A 19,396-nucleotide genomic window follows, 5' to 3' on the forward strand; every position below is an offset into this window, starting at 1 on the left:
TGCAGCTCGGTTGCAGCTGCCCAGCTGGGTCATAGCACAGCTGGATATTGCAGCTGCACAGCTGGAGTGCAGTGACATGCCAGCACTGTGATGGCACAGGTGGATCATGGCAGAGTTGGGCCACAGCAGCACAGCTGCGTGGTGATGGCCCACCTGTCTCGTGATGGTGCAGCTGTATTGCAATGCCCCAGTCACCATCAATGTCATGGATGTGTCATGAAAACATGGCCAGAGCACAGCTGGAGAGCAAGCGTAGATGGTGACACCATGCACAGATCATAAGAGACATCTGAACCATGGTAGGACATCCAGACTCCATTGGGGCATCCAAACCCAAATGGCATGGTCAGACCATGGTGGCACAGCAGGAACAGATCATGACAGAGTGGCTGGATTGTGATGGGACACCCAGGCCATGGTGAGACATCCAGAGCCTGATCCAGAGTCCAGTGGCAAGGCCAGACTATGGTGGGACAGTGGAACTGGATCATGTAAACATGACTGGGCATGACATCCAGAGCTCAATGGGACACCTGGAGCTCAGATGACATATCTGGACCTCAGCAGCATGGCTGGAACATGACCGCATGGCAGAGCCAAATGGTGACAAAATGGCTGGGTTGTGATGGAACATCTGGACCATGGTGAGGCATCTTGACTCCAACAGAACATCTGGACCTCAGTGAGGCACCTGGACCCTAATGACACAGTTGGACCATGATGGCATGGCAGGGCTGGGTAGTGACAACGTGGCTGGATCACAATGGAACACCCAGGCCATGGTGGGACATCTGGACTTCGATGGGACATCTGGACCCCAATGGGACATCCAGACCCCAATGGCACGGCCATACCAAGCAAGGCCCATCTCCTACCGGGGCAGGAGGGAGCTATCGAAGTCGCGGAGGCGAGGGATGTCCTCGGTGGTGCGAGGTGATGGTGTCAGCGTGGCGGTGGAACGGCAGCCGGAGGAGGTGGTGGGTGAGGATGCAGCAGTGGCACAGGGGATGTCCTCACCAGGGTACCACACCTCCATCCCCAGCCTGCAGGGTGGAGACCACAGGGTAGCTGCTGGGGGCAGCATGCCCAGCCCCCAAGCCCCCACACTCACCCTCCAGCTGCCTCTTCCTCTTCATCCTCCTCTTCCTCCTCCTTCTCCTCCTCCTGGGCACACTGGCTGAGCTCACTGGCTGAGGGCGGCGGGGGCAGCAGCTCTGTCCAGCTCACTGCCGGCGGTTTCACTGCTTGTCCCAGCTTTGCTCTGGCCCCTGTGCCAAGGAGGGATGCTGGGGGGGCTGTGGGGAGGGCACCACACCACGAGCACCCACGTGTGCCCCCACCCATCCGACCACCCTACCGTGCTCAGCCCGGCCACGGGGCACCTGGGAGGCTGCAGCATCCATTGGCTGGGAACCCCCCCCAGGGTAGGAGGTCCCATACTGTGAGAAGGGACGGGGGAATGTGCAGAGCTCTTCACTGTCAACCTCGATGGTGCTGTAAACCGGCCCCTCGCCAGCCCCCACTCCAAACTGTTCCGTCTGGGCGATGTAACGGGTGATGCCGGCATCTGCAGAGGGTGACCAGCACCATCAGGGCTGATCATGAACCCCTCAAGAGCCACCCAGCCCCATGCTGACCCCTCACCATTGTAGTATCTCTCAGTGGACCCCAAACACCCGGCAGAACTGGCTGTGCTGCCACCACGCCACGCATCCACCAGCCACGGGTAACCACCGCCAGCAGCTGCCCTGCAGGGGGACGGGGTGAAGGAATGCTCATGGTCAGCCCTGGGGCTCCTGGGCAGGACAGGGGGTGCCGGGGGGGTTACCTGGGGTTGCTGCGCACTGGAGCAGGGAAGGTGACTGTGGAAAGAGACGGGGGTGAGGGCAGCGAGAGGCCATACTGGGACCCCGCAGCACTCATGGGCTTACCGGTGGGTGTGTAGGCAAAGGATGCTGTAAAGAGAGGGACGGTGGGTGGCTGATGGGTGAGGGGTGAAGGGTGAGGGGTCCCAGGGGTAGCACCCCCCTGTACCGGTGAAGTGGCTGAGCTCCTTCTTCCTCCGGCGGCGGCTGTAGAGCCAAGCAGCAAAGGCGGCGAGGATGACCCAGCAAGCGCCACCAACGCCGGCAATGAAGGCTGGCTGCCTGGCTACTTCTGCTAAATGCTCAGCCAAGCTGCTCCCAGCTGCTGGCCCCACATCTCGCTCCACCAAGGGGGCTGCAAGTGACACGGAAAAGAGGGACACACCGGCGGGGTGCCAGGGAGCCATCCCCAGCACCGCAGTGGGTGACCCCATCATGCCCCACCCATGGGTGCCAGTTGTGACAATGAGGGACTCACCAATGTGGATGGGGACGGGGGCACTGCGGGCACCCACACCAGCACTGGTGGCAGCGGCAACCTCAGCACGGTAAGGGACCCCGGGGACAAGTCCCCGCAACACTGTCGCCAGCACCGTCCCCTCCACGCTCTGGTTGATGTGGAAGCGGCTCTCATTGCCCAAGCACCAAATCTGGTGGGGACCCGGAGGAAAAGATGAGGAACACACATAAGGATGCCATGACATGGTGCCATGAGTGGACAGAGTGGAGCTGCCACATGCCTGCTGCTGTCCACGCTTACCCGGTAATCACGGATGACCCCATTCTGCTCTGCCAGAGGTGGTGGCTGCCACGAGATGCGGACACTGGTACCATTCCCAGCCACACTGACAGCTCCTGGTGGGGCGCTGGGGGCTGCCGGTGCAGGACACATGGGGTATCACCTCCAGGTTGTCCCCAGGGACCCTCACTATCCCCTCCATCCCCGCACTCACCCGCTTCAGGGGTGCGCAGAGCCCGCACAGCGCTGTCGGGACCACGGAGGTGATGAAAATAGGGTCGGACCTTGACCTCGTAGTCCTGGCCCCGGCGCAGCTCGGTGAGCAGGGCCCCCCGCTCCCCTGGTGCCCACACCGTCTGTGCCTCCTCCCAGCGCCCGCCGCGCTGCCGGTACAGCACCCGGTAGCCCTGAAGGAAGGGTGCCTGGTGCTCCACCTGAGGAGCCGAGGGAAGGGTGGGATGGGGGGATGATCGATACTGGGAGCCCTGTACTGGTAGGGAGGCTCAGCACTCACGGTCCAGGAGAGGTGGACGGTGCCCAGTGGCAGCACCACAGGTTCCTTCAGGTGCACAGCCACTTGTGCCAGCTCCTGCTGCACCTGCTCAGGATCCAGCCCTTGCTGCATGGGGTTGGTGTCTGCTGGAAACATGAGAGTGGAGAGTCCATGCATATCTCCACTGGTGTCACCAAGGGAAGGAGTCATGGTGACCCATACCCATGAGAAACTCCACTGGCATCACTGGGCAAGGATAGACCCAAAAATTTTGGGTGCACGGGCACCTCCATTGGTGTCACCAAGTGGAGATGGGCCCAAGGGTGGGGGGTTTGTGGACACCTTCAGTGATGTCACTGCTGGGTCTCACCTTGGGTGCGCACAGGCTCTGAGACGCCGCTGGGGTCACTGAGCCCGTAGGCATTGACTGCCCGCACCAAGAAGAGGTAGACAGTGTCAGGGACAAGGCCAGTCACTGTGTGGGTCTCACTCTCCACATCAGCTGCCACTGTCTGCCACGGGCCACCCACTGCCTGGCTGCCGGGGGACAGGGGTGACTTGTGACAGTGTGGTATCAGGCCACCACACCATCCCTGCAGCCAGAGAAGAGGCTCGTGTGATACCTGAAAGCCTCCACTATGTAAGAGGTGACATCAGTGGCACCACCGTCCTCGTTCCCTTTCCAGCTCAGGGTGACACTGCTTTTGGTAACGTTGGTGACCACAGGGGTGGAGGGTGGCCCAGGGAGGAGATCGGGTGCAGGGGAAGGCAGGGAGAGGTCAGATTCATCACCTGCAGGGAGATGCATGGAGGTCTGGGGTGGCTTTGTTACCAGTGCCACGGTGTCCCCGCTGTGGTGAGATCCCCATGACCCACCTTGTACCTCCAAGGAGATGCCCCAGCGTGTCTCGCCCGCTGGGCTGGTGGCCACGCACTTGTAGAGCCCGGAGTCTCTCACCTGCAGGGGGAACAGCTCCTGCCCCATCACCCTGAGCACCCATCACCTCGGCACCCACCACCCTGAGCACCCACCATGCTTTGTACCCACCTCTGAGCACTCACCACACTTTGTACCCACCCCTGAGTACCCACCACGCTTTGTACCCACCACCCTGGGCACCCATCACACTTTGTACCCACCCCTAAGCACGCATCACGCTTTGTACCCACCACCCTGAGCACCCACCACGCTTTGTACCCACCACCCTGAGGCCCAGCACTGCTTGCACCCACCACGATGAGCATCCATCTCCCTTTGCTCCACCCCTCACAGCCACTGTCCCTCCCTCCCTGCAGTACCCCCGGGGGTGCCCCTGCCGGGGCCGGCTCACCCGGAGGCCGGTGATCTGCAGGGTGCCGTTCTCCAGCAGGCTGGCACGGGGCTGGACACCTACCAGGGCACTGCCATCCTTCAGCCACCCCACGCTGCCTGGAGGGTCATGGGCCCCCGCCCCACAAGGCAGCCGCACTGTGGCCCCCACTGGCAGCACTGTGCGGTTAGTGGGAAGCAGGCTGAGCACCGGTGGCTGGAGTTCAGCGGGTGCTACAGGGAGAAAATTGGGAATTGCTGCGTGGTGGGATGGGTGTCACTCATATGCTGAATGTGCCAGCTCTCCACTGGCACTGGACTTACCCCCTGTCACCTCCAGGCCTGCCCTGGCCAGGACACTGCCGGCCACGCTGATGGCCTGGCACAGGTAGTGGCCGGCATCGCTGGGCTGGACGTTGACGATGGTCAAAGCACCGCTGGGGCTCACCCAAACACGGCCAGAAGGGACCGGGGGCTGGCCCGGGAACAGCAGGGTCTGAGAGGGAGTGGGATTAGTGTGGGGATGGGGGGTGAGAAGCAGGGGATGAGATGAGGACAGGGTTAGGGGTGGAATGGCAATGAGATTGGGGACAGCGATGGGATGGGATGGGATGGGATGGGATGGGATGGGATGGGATGGGATGGGATGGGGACTGTGATGGGAATAGAATGGGGACAGGGGTGTAATAGAGACTGTGATGGGATGGTGATGAGGACAGGTAGGGATGAAGATTGGTACTGGTGTGAGGTTGAGATGGGATGAGATGAGGATGGAGTGGGAATTGGGATGGGGATTATGTTGGAATGGAAATGGTGATGGAACTGGGATGAGGATGCGGCTATGATTGGGTGTGGGGTCAAGGATGAGGGAAGGAGACAGACCTGGCTCCCCTCCTTCTGCCAGAAGACAGCGGGTGGTGGGTTGCCCTTGCTCTGGCACTGGAAAGTCACGCTCTGGCCAGGGGTGACAGCTTGGTCGTGGGGCCCAGTGACAAGCTGGGGGGGCACTGCAGCAGTGTGGGGAGAGACAAGGGCTTGTCTGGGCACTCCACCAGCACCCAAGGGTGCCCCCAGGGCCCCCCTTACCATGCACAGTGAGGGTGCCCGATGCCTCCGACCTGCCCACGCTGTTATCAGCCACGCAGGTGTAGGTGCCCTCATCCTCCACCTGCAGCCGGCTGATCCGCAGGGTGTTGTCTGGCAGCACCTCCCACCTGGGGGAACCCCACGAGGCTGTGGCACCAGCGGCGTGCCGGGGCACCAGGAGGGCGTGAGGTGCCATGGGGTGGGGATGTAGTGAGGATGTGGAATGTGATGGGAATGTGGGATGTGACAGGTACAGTGGAAATGTGGGATGCAAGAAAATGGGAGATGTGATGGGGATGTGAAATGTGGTGGGGATGTGGAATGTGATGGGGATGTGGGATGCAATGGGGATGTGGGCTGCGGTGAGGATATGGGATGTGATTGGGATTTGGGATGCAATAAGAATGTGGGATGCAAAGGAAATGTGGGATGCAATGAGGATTTGAGATGCAAAGGGGGATGTGGAATGTGATGCAGATGTGACACAATGGGAACGTGGAATGCAGTAGGGACACAGGATGTGCTGAGGATGGAGGATGCACCAGGGTTATGGGATGCAATTACTAGATGCCATGAGGATGCCAGGTGCTCCAAGCACACCAGGCTGGCACACACTGAGCTGCCCAGCTGCACCACAGAACCCTGGCTGGCCATGGTGTCCCTGAGCCACCCCCCTTAACCCCTACTCACCTTCCCAGTGGCATTTCACCCTCCTCCTTGCGCCAGCGTGCCGCCGGCTGCGGATCCCCCATCACCTCGCAGGCAAACTCCACCGTCCCCTCCACCAGCACCACCTGGTTGTGGGGCCTCTTGCCAAATGCTGGACGCTCTGTGGGGTGGCTGTCAGTCCCAGCAGGATGGCACCCACCTCCCTGACGCCCCAAACATTAAATCCCCACGTACCAAAGACCACCAGCTCGGCCGGCTCGCTGTCCCTCTCCCCCACCACGTTGGTGGCCACGCAGACATAGACACCAGCATCACTCTTGTGAGTGCTGGCCACCATCAGCTTCCCACCACGGATCTGCAGGAAGAACAGCTCATCCCACATCCCTATCACATCCCACATCCCCATTACATCCCACATCCACAGTGTATCCCATGTCCACACTGTATCCCATATCCCCACTGCATCCCATATCTCCATGACATCCCACATCCTCATTGCATACACACACACATCACATCTCCCATCCCTATCAAATCCTGCATCCCTGTTGCATCCTGCATCTCCATTGCATTTCATATCCCCACCACATCCCAAATCCTCATTACATCTCACAATTGCATCCACACTGTCATCACATCCCATGCTTCCACTGCATCCCAAATCTGTGATGCATCCCATATCCCTATCCCATCCTACATCCCCATCTCATCCCGTATCCATCACACAACTCTATTCTGCATCCCCCATCCCCACCACATTCCAGGTCCTCACTGCATCCCGCATCCTCACTGCACCCCATCCATGTCACACCCCACGTCCCCGTCCCATCCTCGTCCCTACGGCATTCCCCATCCCCCTTGCATCACCTTCAGCCCAGTTCTGGCCCCTCTCACCGTCAGGCGCTCGTCCTTGTCGCTGAGCCGGACTCCGTTTTTCTTCCAAGAGACGCTGGGCTCGGGGTGCCCGCGGGGCGGGACGCACTCCAGCACGGCCGGTTCTCCCGCCGCCACCACCACGTCCCCTGGGGGCTGTCGGAAATCGTCCCGCAGCACTGCGGGGACACAGCGGCCTCAGCTGCCCAGCCCTGCGGCCCCGGGCTGGGGGCAGCGCCAGGGGTCTGAATTGGCTTTAACAGACTTTCATTTATCTTCATTGATTTTTACTTGATTTTCAAACGCTTTCAAATATTTTCATTTGTTCTCATTTATTTTCATGTATTTCCAATTATATTCACCTCTTTTAATTTCTTTTACCATGCTTTCATTTATTTTCACTCCTTTGCAGTAATTTTCATTTATTTTAATTTATTTCCAATTATTTTCAGGTTTTTCATTATTTCTCTTCACTAATTTGCACTTATTTTTCATTTATTTTCACTTACTTTCAGTTATTTCCACTTTATCTTTTTTCCATGTTTTAATTTATTTTCTGTTATTTACATTCATTTTCACTTCCTTGCTTTTGTTTCCATTAATTTTCACTTGTTTTCTTTCTTCATTTGTTTTCATTTAGTTTCATTTATTTCCAATACTTCTCACTTCTTTGAATTTATTTTCATTTCTTTTCACTCTATTTATTTTCAATTATTTTCCTCTTATTTTCATTCATTTTCCCCTCTTCACTTGGCAAGAGAGGTCTGGGAATGTGAAAGCCCCTCGTCCCACAGCCACTGGAGCAGGCTGGGCTTAGGGGTGACACCAGAATCCCAAATTTCCCCCGCTCAAATCCTCCCAACCCCGTCAGGACTCACCGGCCACCTCCAGGGAAGCATTCCGGCTGGTGGCTTCCCCCAGGTAATTCCTGGCCACGCAGACATAAACCCCCTCGTCGGGCTTTCCCCGCCTCCCGTGCAGGATGCGGAGGAAGAAGAGGGAGCCGCCCGGGAGGAGCGTGCGGTGGGAGCGGGGATCCTCCCGGTCCGTCTCCACCCGCTCCCCGTCCTTGTACCACTCCACCACCGGGGCCGGGCGTCCCTCGGCCTTGCAGCTCAGCGTGGCCGGCTCCCCTTTGGACACCAGGACATCCGTGGGGTGCTCCACGATGCGGGGAGCCGTGTCCTCCAGCGGGGTGTGGGATCCTGCAGGAGAATCAGGAGGGGTGGGGGTGGGTTTGGGGCTGAGCATCCTTGGTTTGTGTGGTGCTCTCCCGGCCCCAGGACCTGCTTTGCTTGGAAGGCAAGAGGTGAGAGATGAAGTGTGGCCAGGTCCCAGCCCAGCATATCCCAGGGTGGGTGCTGTGGGGAGGGAGCAGGACCAGAGGATCACAGGATGACAGAATTCAGAGGATCACAGGATCACAGAATTCACAGGATCACAGAATTCACAGGATCACAGAATCACCAGGTTGGGAGAGACCTTCAAGATCATCGAGTCCAACCCAGCCCCAACAGCTCAACTCAACCCTGGCACCCAGTGCCACCTCCAGGCTTTGTTAAACACACCCAGGGATGGTGACTGCACCACCTCCCCGGGCAGCCACTCCAGAACTTTATTGCTCTTTCTGTAAAAAACTTCTTCCTGATATCCAACCTAAATTTCCCTTGGTGCAGCTTAAGATCGGGTCAGGAGGGTGTCAGGTAAGGCCAGTGGGACAAAGCAGCTTCGCTCCCAGTAATGGCCTTTTCCACCCAGTTTCCACCCGGATGAAATGGGGTTGGGACTAAATTCTCCCCAAAATGGGATTTTTCCATTAGCTGCAAGTGCTGACTTTCTGTAGCAGAGCTGGTCGTTCTGGGCTGCACAAAATGCTTAAGTTTTAAAAAGCCCCATATTGGGGTTGTGGGGCTGTTCCAGAAAAAAAAACAACCCTAGTAGGGCATGGGAATTAATAGATGGTCATTAATGCCAGGATAATTAATGCTCATTAATGCTGGGGCCAGCTGGGCTGAACCACGTGTGTCCCCAGCACCACCTGGGGTGTCTTGGTAGTTCGGTCCCCAAGTGTCACTGCTGGTCCAGTGGCACAGGCACTCACCCCTGCATGCCCAGCCACACGTGCGCACACAGGTGTGGGTCTGCACGCACCTGCATGTGCACAGACACACATGCAGCCATGCACAGACACATGTGCAGCCGTGCACTGCATGTGTTTACCCACAGGTGCATGCATGCACACATGGATCGCCATGCAGGGGTGCACACACACACACAGGCACTCACAGGTATCTGCGCACACACAGTGGGAATTAATAGATGGTCATTAATGCCAGGATAATTAATGCTCATTAATGCTGGGGCCAGCTGGGCTGAACCACGTGTGTCCCCAGCACCACCTGGGGTGTCTTGGTAGTTCGGTCCCCAAGTGTCACTGCTGGTCCAGTGGCACAGGCACTCACCCCTGCATGCCCAGCCACACGTGCGCACACAGGTGTGGGTCTGCACGCACCTGCATGTGCACAGACACACATGCAGCCATGCACAGACACATGTGCAGCCGTGCACTGCATGTGTTTACGCACAGGTGCATGCATGCACACATGGACAGCCATGCAGGGGTGCACACACACAGAGGCACTCACAGGTATCTGTGCACACGTGCATTACACACACGTGCATGCGTACACACATGCATTGCACACATAGGTGCATGTACACATGTGGGCAATCACGCAGGGGTATGCACACACACACACACACACACACACACACAGAGGTGCAAACACACACGCGTGCTTGCACTTTCACACACACATGCACACATGTGCATTCAGGCAGGGGTGTGCATGCCCCTGACATGCACATATGCATGTATGTGTGTGTGCATTCATGCAGGATGTACATGCACACATCTGCACACATGCATGTGTTCAGGTGGGGGGGTGTCCTTACCCATGTGTGTTCAGGCATGCAGAGGTGCATGCACACATGCACATCACACAGGGGTGATGTGCATGTGTGCACACACAGGCTGCACACACATGCTGCACACGCACAGGGGCACACACAGATCCATGCACATCCATGCACATCCACACACGCTCAGGTGGGGCCATGAGCTGACACTTACCCACATTGCTGCATGCACACACATGCACACTGTACAGACATGCAAATACCTGCACAATGTACAGACATGCAAATACCTGCACAATGTACAGACATGCACATGCATGCACACAGCACATAAATGCACACATGCACACTGCACACATAAGCACACGTATGCACACTGTATAGACATAAAACACCTTCACAATGTACAGACATGAACATGCATGCACACTGCCCATAATGCACACATGCAGACATATGCACACTGCACACACAAGAGCACATGCACACATATGCACACACACACATATGCACACTGTACAGACACGCACATGCATGCACACACATGCACACTGCCCAAAAATGCACACATGCACACGCGTGCACACATATGCACATGCACACTGTACAGATATGCACGTGCATGCACACATGCACACTGCCCATAAATGCACACACATGCACACACATACATGCACATGCACACACAACCCCCACACACGTTTCCCACTCGCACACGCCCTTCCCCTGCTCCCCCACACCTGGGGCAGGATGCGGGCACAAGGGGCTGCAGTTTGGGGTGCCCACGGGGTTGCCATGGGGATGGGATGTGGCTGCCATGGGGACGGAAGGAATGCTGCAGGGCACTGGGTACCCCGGGGGGCACAGCAGGGACTGAGGGGGCCGCAGCTGGCCCCGTGACTAATTGGGACAAGCAGGGGGTCAGGACAGGCCCCCTCCTGTGCCCGGCTGGCTATGCAGGGGCAGGGGCTCCCGTGAGGTTTGGGAACACCCCCGCCCCCTCCCCACCCACCCATGGCCAGCTGGAGGGGGACAGACTAAAAAAGAAGGGAGACACTCAACATTTAGTAAAAATTCAGTCAGACACGCTCTCCCTCACCCCCACTCTGTCCCAGACAGGGGTCATGGGGCTGGTTTGGGGACATGGGGAGGATTAGGGCACACACAGCTGGCTGGAGGACGCTGGGATGGTTTAGGAATTTAGAGATGGTTTGGGAACATGGAGCCAGTTCCAGTTTGTAGTCTGGGGCTTGCCTTGGGGACACAGGACTGGTTTGGAGACATGGAGTCTCTCCTAGTTTTGTCTGGGAGTTGGTTTGGGCACACTGGGACAGGTTTGGGACACAGGGCTGGTCCTGGTTTGGAAACTGAGCATGGATGTGGGGACATGAAGGCTGTTTGAGGACACTGAGTTGCCCCTGATTTGGGGTCTGGGGACTGGTCTGGGGACATGGGCACAATTTGGTGTCTGTCCCAACTCACGGTCTGGCAGTTGATGAGGAACACGGGACAGTTTGGGAACAGGGAGCTGCTTGCAGTTCAGGATTTGGGAACACGGGACTGGTTTGGGAACACCAGGACAGTCCTGCCTTGGGGAGAGCGAGCTGGTCTCGGTTTGGGGTTGTGGAGACGATCTAAGGACACCACACCACTCCCGGGAGTTGGTCTGGGGACAGGGAGGTGGTCCCAGAATGTGGACACGGGGCCGGTGTGGGGACACCGGGTCGGTTCTGGAGTTGTGACATGGGGCAGGTCCAGGTTTGGGGACAAGGGGACAGGTCGGGAATCCAGTGTCGGTGCTGGTGGGGTCCCAGCTGGGGCTGGGGTCTGTGGGCTACTTCCAGCATCCCGGCCGGACCAGGAGCAGGAACTCCGGGGCGGGGGAACAGAAGGACCGGGGAGCACGTACCGTTACCGGGGGTGAGATCGGGCAGGTGCAGCGCGGCGATGGAGCGGTTGATACCGAGCAGCAGCGAGGACGAGTTAGAGCCTTCGGCTCCCAGCGAGTCGGCGAACAGGTTCATCTGCAGCAGCGTCTTCAGCAGGTACCGCAGCATCCTGCCCGGCTCGGCTCGGCTCTGCACGACACTGCCCTGCACGGCAAAGACTGGCTCAGCTTAGCCCGATGCGGCTCAGCTCAGTTCAGTTAGGCTCGGCTGGGGTCGGCTCAGTCAGCCCAGTCCCGCTCAGTTCAGCTCCATCCGGTTCAGCCCGACTCAGTTCAGTTAGGCTCGGCTGGGGTCGGCTCAGTCAGCCCAGTCCAGCTCAGTTCAGCTCCAGCCGGCTCAGCCCGGTCCGGCTCAGCCCGGTCCGGCTCAGCTCAGTTCGGCTCTGCTCAGCTGGGCTCGGCTCAGTTCAGCCCAGTCTAGCTCAGTTCAGCCCGGTCCGGCCCGGTTCAGCCCAGTCCGGCTCAGCCCTGCTCGACTCGGCTCAGCACAGCCCGACTCAGTCCAGCTCGGCTCGGCTCGGCTCGGCTCAGCCTGCGGCACCGCCCCCCGGGTGGGGGACGGCCAGGGCGGTGCCGGGGCGGGGTGATGCCGTGTCCCTGTGTGCCTTCCCCGTCCCTAAGAAGAGGGATGGGGACGAAGGCGGGGGATGTCCCGTATGGAGTGGGGGCTTCATGATGGAGTGGAACAGGGATGAATTTTGAGGGGACAGAGGAAAAGGGGGGGTCCTAGGGCTGGAGGGAGGAGAAGGAGCAGACGCAGCAGCTCCCTGGCTTCACCCCAAATTACGTGACACCACATGGGGCTGCTGTCACCCCCCACTCGAGACCCCCCCCTCAGTGAACCCTGAAAGGCAGCACCGCCCTGCAGCCCCCGGGGAAATGCGGCTGTTGCAGTGAGTAACACAGTGAGGGACACTTTGGGGGTGCTGGGACCACCAGTGGCCTTGAATTTGTGGGGTCGTGGGGGGGAACACGAAGGAATCAGCACACGGTGCCATTGAATCTGTAAGTAGCAATTGGCCATTTAATTATTGTGTTGGGGCTGATGTGGAAAGCAATGAGCCTCCTTCAGCGAGCACCCGAGGAGGGGGGGCTGGGGGAATTCATTAGGGAGGTTCATTATGGGGGGGGCTCCTGGGAGGAGCTCTCTACAGGGATTTTTTACAGGGGCACTTGGAACGGGGGAAAAGTGGGGGAAAAGGGAAGTCAGGCGTGTGGGGAAGCTGGAGAGGGCTCAGGGAAAAAGAGAAGGTGGGGAAGGGGCAATGGGGGAGGACCAGGGGGACTGGATATGCACACCTGGGATATTGGGAGAGAGAGGGGGCCTCACATCTGCAAGCACAGCAGCAGCTGAAGTGTGCCCATGTGTTTGCACATCTGGGTCCCCAAGGGCGTTCACATCTGGAGGACACTTGGGACACAGCTGGGAAGGGGGAGTCTTTTCCACACACATCTGGGGCACCAAGGATCTCCAGGATGTTCACATCTGGGAGGGTTGGGTGGGGTGGGGGATGCAGCTGCATTCAGACCAACAGCTGGAGAGGTCCCTGATGTCACAGCCGGGCACACAGCTGAAGGCACAGAGATGCTCAAGCACATCTGGAGAACCAGGTGGTTTCCATTTGTGCACATCTGGAGTTTGCACATCTGGAGAGCTTGCCCAGGCTTGCTTTTCCACACCCAGAGCTGTGCTGAGGCTGCAGACAGGTGCACATCTGACCCACTCAGCCTCAGCAGCACCCTCTGGGCTCTTCATATCCCACCGAATCTGCCAGGTGTCCGGTGGGCAATGCATTATTCATCTGTCCCTTGGAGCCAGGCACAGAGAAAGTAAATAAATATTAATTTAGTAGGAGCACAAAGCTTTTCCTCTTCTCCTGCTGGCAATGTGGCAGCACAGGGATTTCTCAGTAGGATCAGAAAGAAAAAGTATCCGTGAAATAAGAGGTTTACCCAACTATTACCTGAATAATTCTATGGGATGGGAATTGATGGCAATGCTGCTATGTTCCCCCACCTTCTCCTTTTGGGTCCCTCTGACCGGAGGAATGGGACATCTCCAGCATGGAACTACAGGATGGAAAAGGGTGTTAATCCGTGGAAAACCCTTGGGCCCCTTTTCATGGAGTCCTTGGAAAATGTGAGAATTTTTAATGGGAATCCTGGAGGTTTTGGGAGCCTCGGGGATTAAAGCACCTCTGTATTAATCCCACTCTGAGGCCTGAGGCTGCAGCGATGGGCTCCCAGGGGTGACACACGCACATCCAGCACCTCCTCTGAGAGAGCTTCTGATGGGGAATGGAGACAAAGGAGCCGCCTCATCCCGATGGATAATCCCCCTCAGATTCATCCCGTTAATCAGCTGGGCAAACAGCGAGTGCGGGGGCATCGCCTCCTCGTTAGCAGATTTATTCTCACTGCCACGGCATTTAATTGCTGCTTGATTTGGCGATTAGCGACTGTTTGCCCAGGCTTTGCCCAAATCACCCTCCTCAAAGTTTTTAGATGGGGGGAGGCTTCCTCCGTACTTTGTTATCCTCATTATTCTACATTGGTTTTTCTGCTTTCTTATTCTTCCTATTTTTCCCCAACTAACCCCTCACTGAGCGACATCAGGGAGCTGGCGGGGGGGGGGGGGGGAAACTGAGGCACGAAGTTTGGCCATAATGAGGAGCGACAAGATATTTGTCTGGGCAAATGAGCGGCTGGGTCCCCCCTCCCCGCTGCCGGGGGGAATCCCTGGCAGCCCCGTTATTAACATTCCCCCCGGGAGCCCCCCACCCCAAGCCAGGCGTTTGGCCGGGAAATGCAGCTTTTTGAATATTTATAGAGATTGTGGCAGCACTTGGGGTGGGGAGGAGGGAAAGGGGAGCACAGGGGCTGCTGGGGGGTGAGGAAAAGCAATGCTGAGGACTGGGGGTAGTGGGGATGGAGCTGGAATCCTTTAGGGATGACACTGGCATGGTGTGGGGAATGACACTGGGATGCATTAAGGGGTGGCACTGGGATGCTGTCAGGAATGACTCTGGGATGCTGCAGGGGATGATGGTGGCATGCTTGAGAGGACAGTGCTGGGATGCTTTAAGGAATGATGCCAAGATGTTTTTGGAGAACGTAGGGGATGTTCCAGAGGATGAAAGTAGGATCCTTTGGGAGTGATGATGGATACTTTTGGGAGTGACAAGACTGGGATTGTTTGAGGGATAACAGCGTGATGCTTTAAGGAAAGATGCTGAGATGTTTTAGGGGAGCATATGGGAATGACTGGGATGCTTTAGAGGATGATACTGTGTTGATTTAGAGGATGATGCTTGGATGCTTTAACAAATGCTAGAATGTTTTAGGGCATGGAGCTGGAGAGTTTTGGGGAGCATACTGGGATGGAGAGGGGAATGACACTGGGATGGAGTGGGGAATGACACTGGGGTGGTGTAAGGGATGACACTGGGATGGAGTGGGGAATGACAGTGGGATGGAGTGGGGAATGGCACTGGGATGGAATGGGGAATAGCACTGGGATGGAGTGGGGAATGGCACTGGGATGGTGTAGGGGATGACACTGGGATGGAGTGGGGAATGGCATTGAGATGGTGTAAGGAATGGCACTGGGATGGTGTAAGGGATGACAATGGGATAGAGTGGGGAATGACAGTGGGATGGAGTGGGGAATGGCACTGGGATGATTTGGGGAATGACACTGGGATGGTGTAGGTGATGACAGTGGGATGATTTGGGGAATGGCATTGGGATGGTGTAGGGAATGGTGTCAGGATGCACTCATGGATAACACTGTCTAAGGGCAGTGCACTGGGATGTTTTAGGGGATGATGCTGACATGCCCTAAGGAAAGATACTGGGATTTTTTTCAGAGAACAGACTGGAATGCTGTAGGGGATGATGGTGGGATGAATTAAGGAGAAATGCTGGCATATTTTAGCGGACCTTATGGGACTTCAGGGTGTGATGTTGGGATGCTGTAGGGGAGCAAACTATCATGCTTTAGAAAATGTTACTGGGATGCTTTAGGGGATGAGTCTGGGATACACGGAGGGATGTCAGCATGTATTAGGGAATGATGTTAAGGCACTGTGTTGTAGTACACTGGAATGCTGCAAGGAATAATGCTGGAAAGCTGCAGGGGATGGTGCTGGGATGCTTTAGGGGAATGATCCTGGCAAACTTTAGGGAAGCACACTGGAATGATTTAGAGGACACAGTGAGAGGCTTTAGGGGACAATGCCAGGGTGTGTGATGGAATAACGTTGGGATGTTTCAGATGAACCTGCTGGCATGATCCAGTGGATGACACTGGGATGCTGTAGGGGTTGATGCCAGGATATTTTAGGGGATGGTGCCAGAATTTTTTAGTGGATGCTTTAGGAGAGTTTTGTGAGATGCTTTAGGGGATGACTGAGAAGGATGTTTCAGATGAACCTGCTGGCATGATCCAGTGGATGACACTGGGATGCTGTAGGGGTTGATGCCAGGATATTTTAGGGGATGGTGCCAAAAATTTTTAGTGGATGCTTTAGGAGATGCTTTAGGAGATGAGTGAGAAGATTTAGGGGAGCACACTGAAGTGCTTTAGGGGACGATGTCAGGATGTGCAAGGGATAAAGCTGGGATATTCCAGGGAAGTGCGCTGGCATGCTTTAGGGGATGCTGCTGGGATGCTTTCAGTGAGCAGATTGAGATGCTTTAGGGGATGACCCATGGAGCCTCTGTGGAACGGTGTGGGGATGCCTCAGAGGACGGCTGTCAGTCTGTCTGTCCTCCGCACCTGGCAGGCGCAGGAGGCCGGTGCGTGGAGATCTCCTCGCGGGCATCCCAGCCCGCCTCATTACCAGCGTCTTTGGAAAGCCGGAGCCCATGTGTTCTCGAGACGAGCGGCTTGGGGTATATTAACATCCCATTTCCACCTCTTTAATATAGAGTTTGTCGAGATCATTTATCAGCCGAGCCTCCCTTCAGGGCCGGGGGAAGCCGGGCAGAGCTCGGCAGCTGGGTCATGGCGAGAGGCGAGGGATGTTCGTCCCCGAAGGAAGCCGACGCCGGGTTTAACAGGTAGTGGCTCATGTGCGAATCGCTAGTTTGGGACCGCCACATCATTGGGAAAGGCTTTATCAAAGCTGGGCTTAATTGGGTGGAAGGCTTGTTTGCGTGGCCGCTAATGGGGGATCAGAGGGCCGGGGACCCAGCGCTGACGGCCTCACAAAGGCAAGCAATTACTTGCTTGTCTGCATTATGTATTAACCCATCTGGGGTCGGGATATTGGCTGTGAAAGGGAGACAAAGAGGGGGGCGTGCCGGTTGCCCCCGCGCCGAATTAGCCCGCCTGGGTCCCCTTTGTGCAGCGGGCAGGGCAGCTGGATCGGGATGCAGGCGCTCAGGATGCTGATGGGCACCGGCGTGCGGCAGCAGGGCGCTGCCTCGCTCGGCATCCCCGCGTCCTTCCGAATATATTGCATCGAGCGTCTTTTCTCTCCTTTCATCAGTTTCCTGCCTGCGGCCACATCTCGGGATAATTACAGCTTTCGCTTTAATTAGCCACCGTCGCCAGTAATAAGTTTATACTTCTTTTCAGCAGCGTATTTTGGCGGCAGGAGGTTAATTACTGGCAGGTCAGTAAATTGCAGAACACACTGCTGTGGGTCTAATGACTTGTCCGCTCGGCTTTTTGGCGGACTTTTAATTATGCCTATTGAATTGGAAGGCTGACTGGAACGAGGCGGCGGGGGAGTGTTGGGGACCAGGGGGTGTTTCCCCATGCTTCCCCAAGCTGCTCGTCCCGCCTCCGCGCATCCCCGGGAGCTGAGAACGGCCACAACTCATTGCACGGGTGAGCCCTGACTGAGAACGGCCACTGCTCATTTCGCAGATGACCCCTGGCTGAGAACACCCCAAAATCCTTGCACAGCTCAGTCTGGGCTGAAAACACACACAATTCTCTGCACGGAGAAGCCTTGTCTGAGAACAGTCACGAGTCGTTGCACAGGTGAGTCCCACTTGGGAACGGCCGCAACTCATTGCGTGCTGATCCCGGCTGAGGACACCCAGAGCCCGTTTCACAGGTGAGCCCAGCTGAGAACGTCCATAATCCCGTTGCACAGGTGAGTCCCACTTGGGAACGGCAGCAACTCATTGCGTGCTGATCCCGGCTGAGGACACCCAGAGCCCGTGAGAACGTCCATAACCGCAGAACATCCCGAGCGTGGGGTGATCCTGGCCGAGAACCGCCACAGCTCACGGCAGGGCTGAGCCGTGGCCCTGCTCCTCCCAGGAATGACTGCGGAGGTGCCGTGGGTGAGCCGGGCTGGGGGGACCCCCTGTCCCCCCCACCCCCTCGTCATTAGCGCGCGGTCAAATGGCGCTGCCGGGACTCGGAGCTGCATCGCAATCAGCTGCTCTCGGCCGTAATGAGTGTTCAGGCCCTAATTAACCGCCACCCTTATTTGCATCCGGCCCGCCCCGCGCTCCCGGGCCTCTAATTGCGGTCTGGCCAGCTCCGGGGGGCTGGGGGTCTACAGCTGCGGGGACACTGGCGGCTGGTATGGCCATCTGAGGGACCACCAGCACGGGGGACACCCCTCCGGACACCCCACATGGGATGGGTGGCAGTGGGTGCAGCCCTCTGGGGACACTGGCTGTGGAGACATCCCTTTGGGGACATGCCTTAGGAGTGGCAGTGGGGACACATCAGTGCCACGCTCTAGGGAAGTGGGTGCATACTTCTGGGGACATGGTGGCAGCAGAGACGTGCCCTTGTGGTCACACCAGGAGTGTGGACTCGTTTTGGGACATGGTGGTGGCAAACACGTTATTCTGGGGACATGATGCTGGGCTGACATTGGGGACACCTCTTTGGGGACATGCTGGCAGTGGGAACATCCCTCTGGGAACACACCAGCTGCGTGCCCGTTTGGGGGTGTGTCACAGTGGTGGCAACAGGGACAACCCTTTGGGGATGTGGTGGCACCGAGGACATGCCAGGGACGGATGCATCCCTTTGGGACGTGCCACAGGACTGCCATTGGGACATCCCTCGGGGGCACGCTGGCTCATCACACCCGCGGGGATGCGGTGGCAGCGGGGACATCCCTTTGGGGACACACCAGCGGTGGGGACATCCCTTTGAGGACATGTAGGCATTGGGGACGTCCCTTGTGGACACTCCCTGGGGACAGCAGTGACAAAGAGCCCGGTCGGGGTGGGGGATGCAGTGTGGGGGCCCCCCCTACATCCGCAGCCTCGCGCCGCCGCTAGCCCCTAATCCCGCTAATTAGGGGGATATAATTACACCGCTGATCGCGCCGTGCTGCGGGCAGGAGCGGCAGGGACAGACAGAGGCGGGGGAGAGATGTCCCCTTCCATCCTTCCCCCCCATTTGTTTAACCAACAAGGCTCTAATTAAAGCGTTTAATTAACCAGCCCGGGCGGGGGTCCCATAGGACCTCTCTAACCACCCCCCCACCTTGGATGGGGGGGTTTGAGGGGG

General features: G+C 57.4%; 1 protein-coding gene across 1 annotated transcript; it reads right to left on the reverse strand.

Moving 5' to 3' along the window:
- Positions 1-767: 767 nt before the first annotated feature.
- On the reverse strand, positions 768-12,107 carry ROBO3 (roundabout guidance receptor 3). The gene is made up of 22 exons (XM_041413842.1): positions 11,863-12,107; positions 7,913-8,239; positions 7,056-7,213; positions 6,396-6,516; positions 6,183-6,321; positions 5,493-5,620; positions 5,289-5,413; positions 4,731-4,902; positions 4,429-4,640; positions 3,974-4,055; positions 3,721-3,889; positions 3,468-3,634; positions 3,119-3,240; positions 2,819-3,038; positions 2,626-2,738; positions 2,344-2,515; positions 2,035-2,220; positions 1,829-1,955; positions 1,645-1,748; positions 1,358-1,567; positions 1,112-1,268; positions 768-1,043 (listed from the first exon to the last, which is right to left on the reverse strand). Exons 1-22 carry the CDS (start codon positions 12,008-12,010, stop codon positions 872-874), a joined length of 3,531 nt encoding a protein of 1,176 aa, XP_041269776.1. The 5' UTR covers positions 12,011-12,107; the 3' UTR covers positions 768-871.
- Between the last annotated feature and the right edge of the window lie 7,289 nt (positions 12,108-19,396).

Source organism: Onychostruthus taczanowskii, unplaced genomic scaffold (assembly GCF_017590055.1).
Source record: "Onychostruthus taczanowskii isolate IOZ18803 unplaced genomic scaffold, ASM1759005v1 scaffold43, whole genome shotgun sequence".
Lineage (NCBI taxonomy): Eukaryota > Metazoa > Chordata > Aves > Passeriformes > Passeridae > Onychostruthus > Onychostruthus taczanowskii.

Coding starts and splice junctions, on each gene's coding strand:
- ROBO3 (XM_041413842.1), bottom strand. CDS start 12,010: ATGCTGCGGTACCTGCTGAAGACGCTGCTGCAGATGAACCTGTTCGCC. Junction 4,641..4,730: donor AGGCCTGGAGGTGACAGGGG/GTAAGTCCAGTG, acceptor TTCTCCCTGTAG/CACCCGCTGAACTCCAGCCA. Junction 4,056..4,428: donor TGCAGATCACCGGCCTCCGG/GTGAGCCGGCCC, acceptor TTCCCCCTGCAG/GTGAGAGACTCCGGGCTCTA.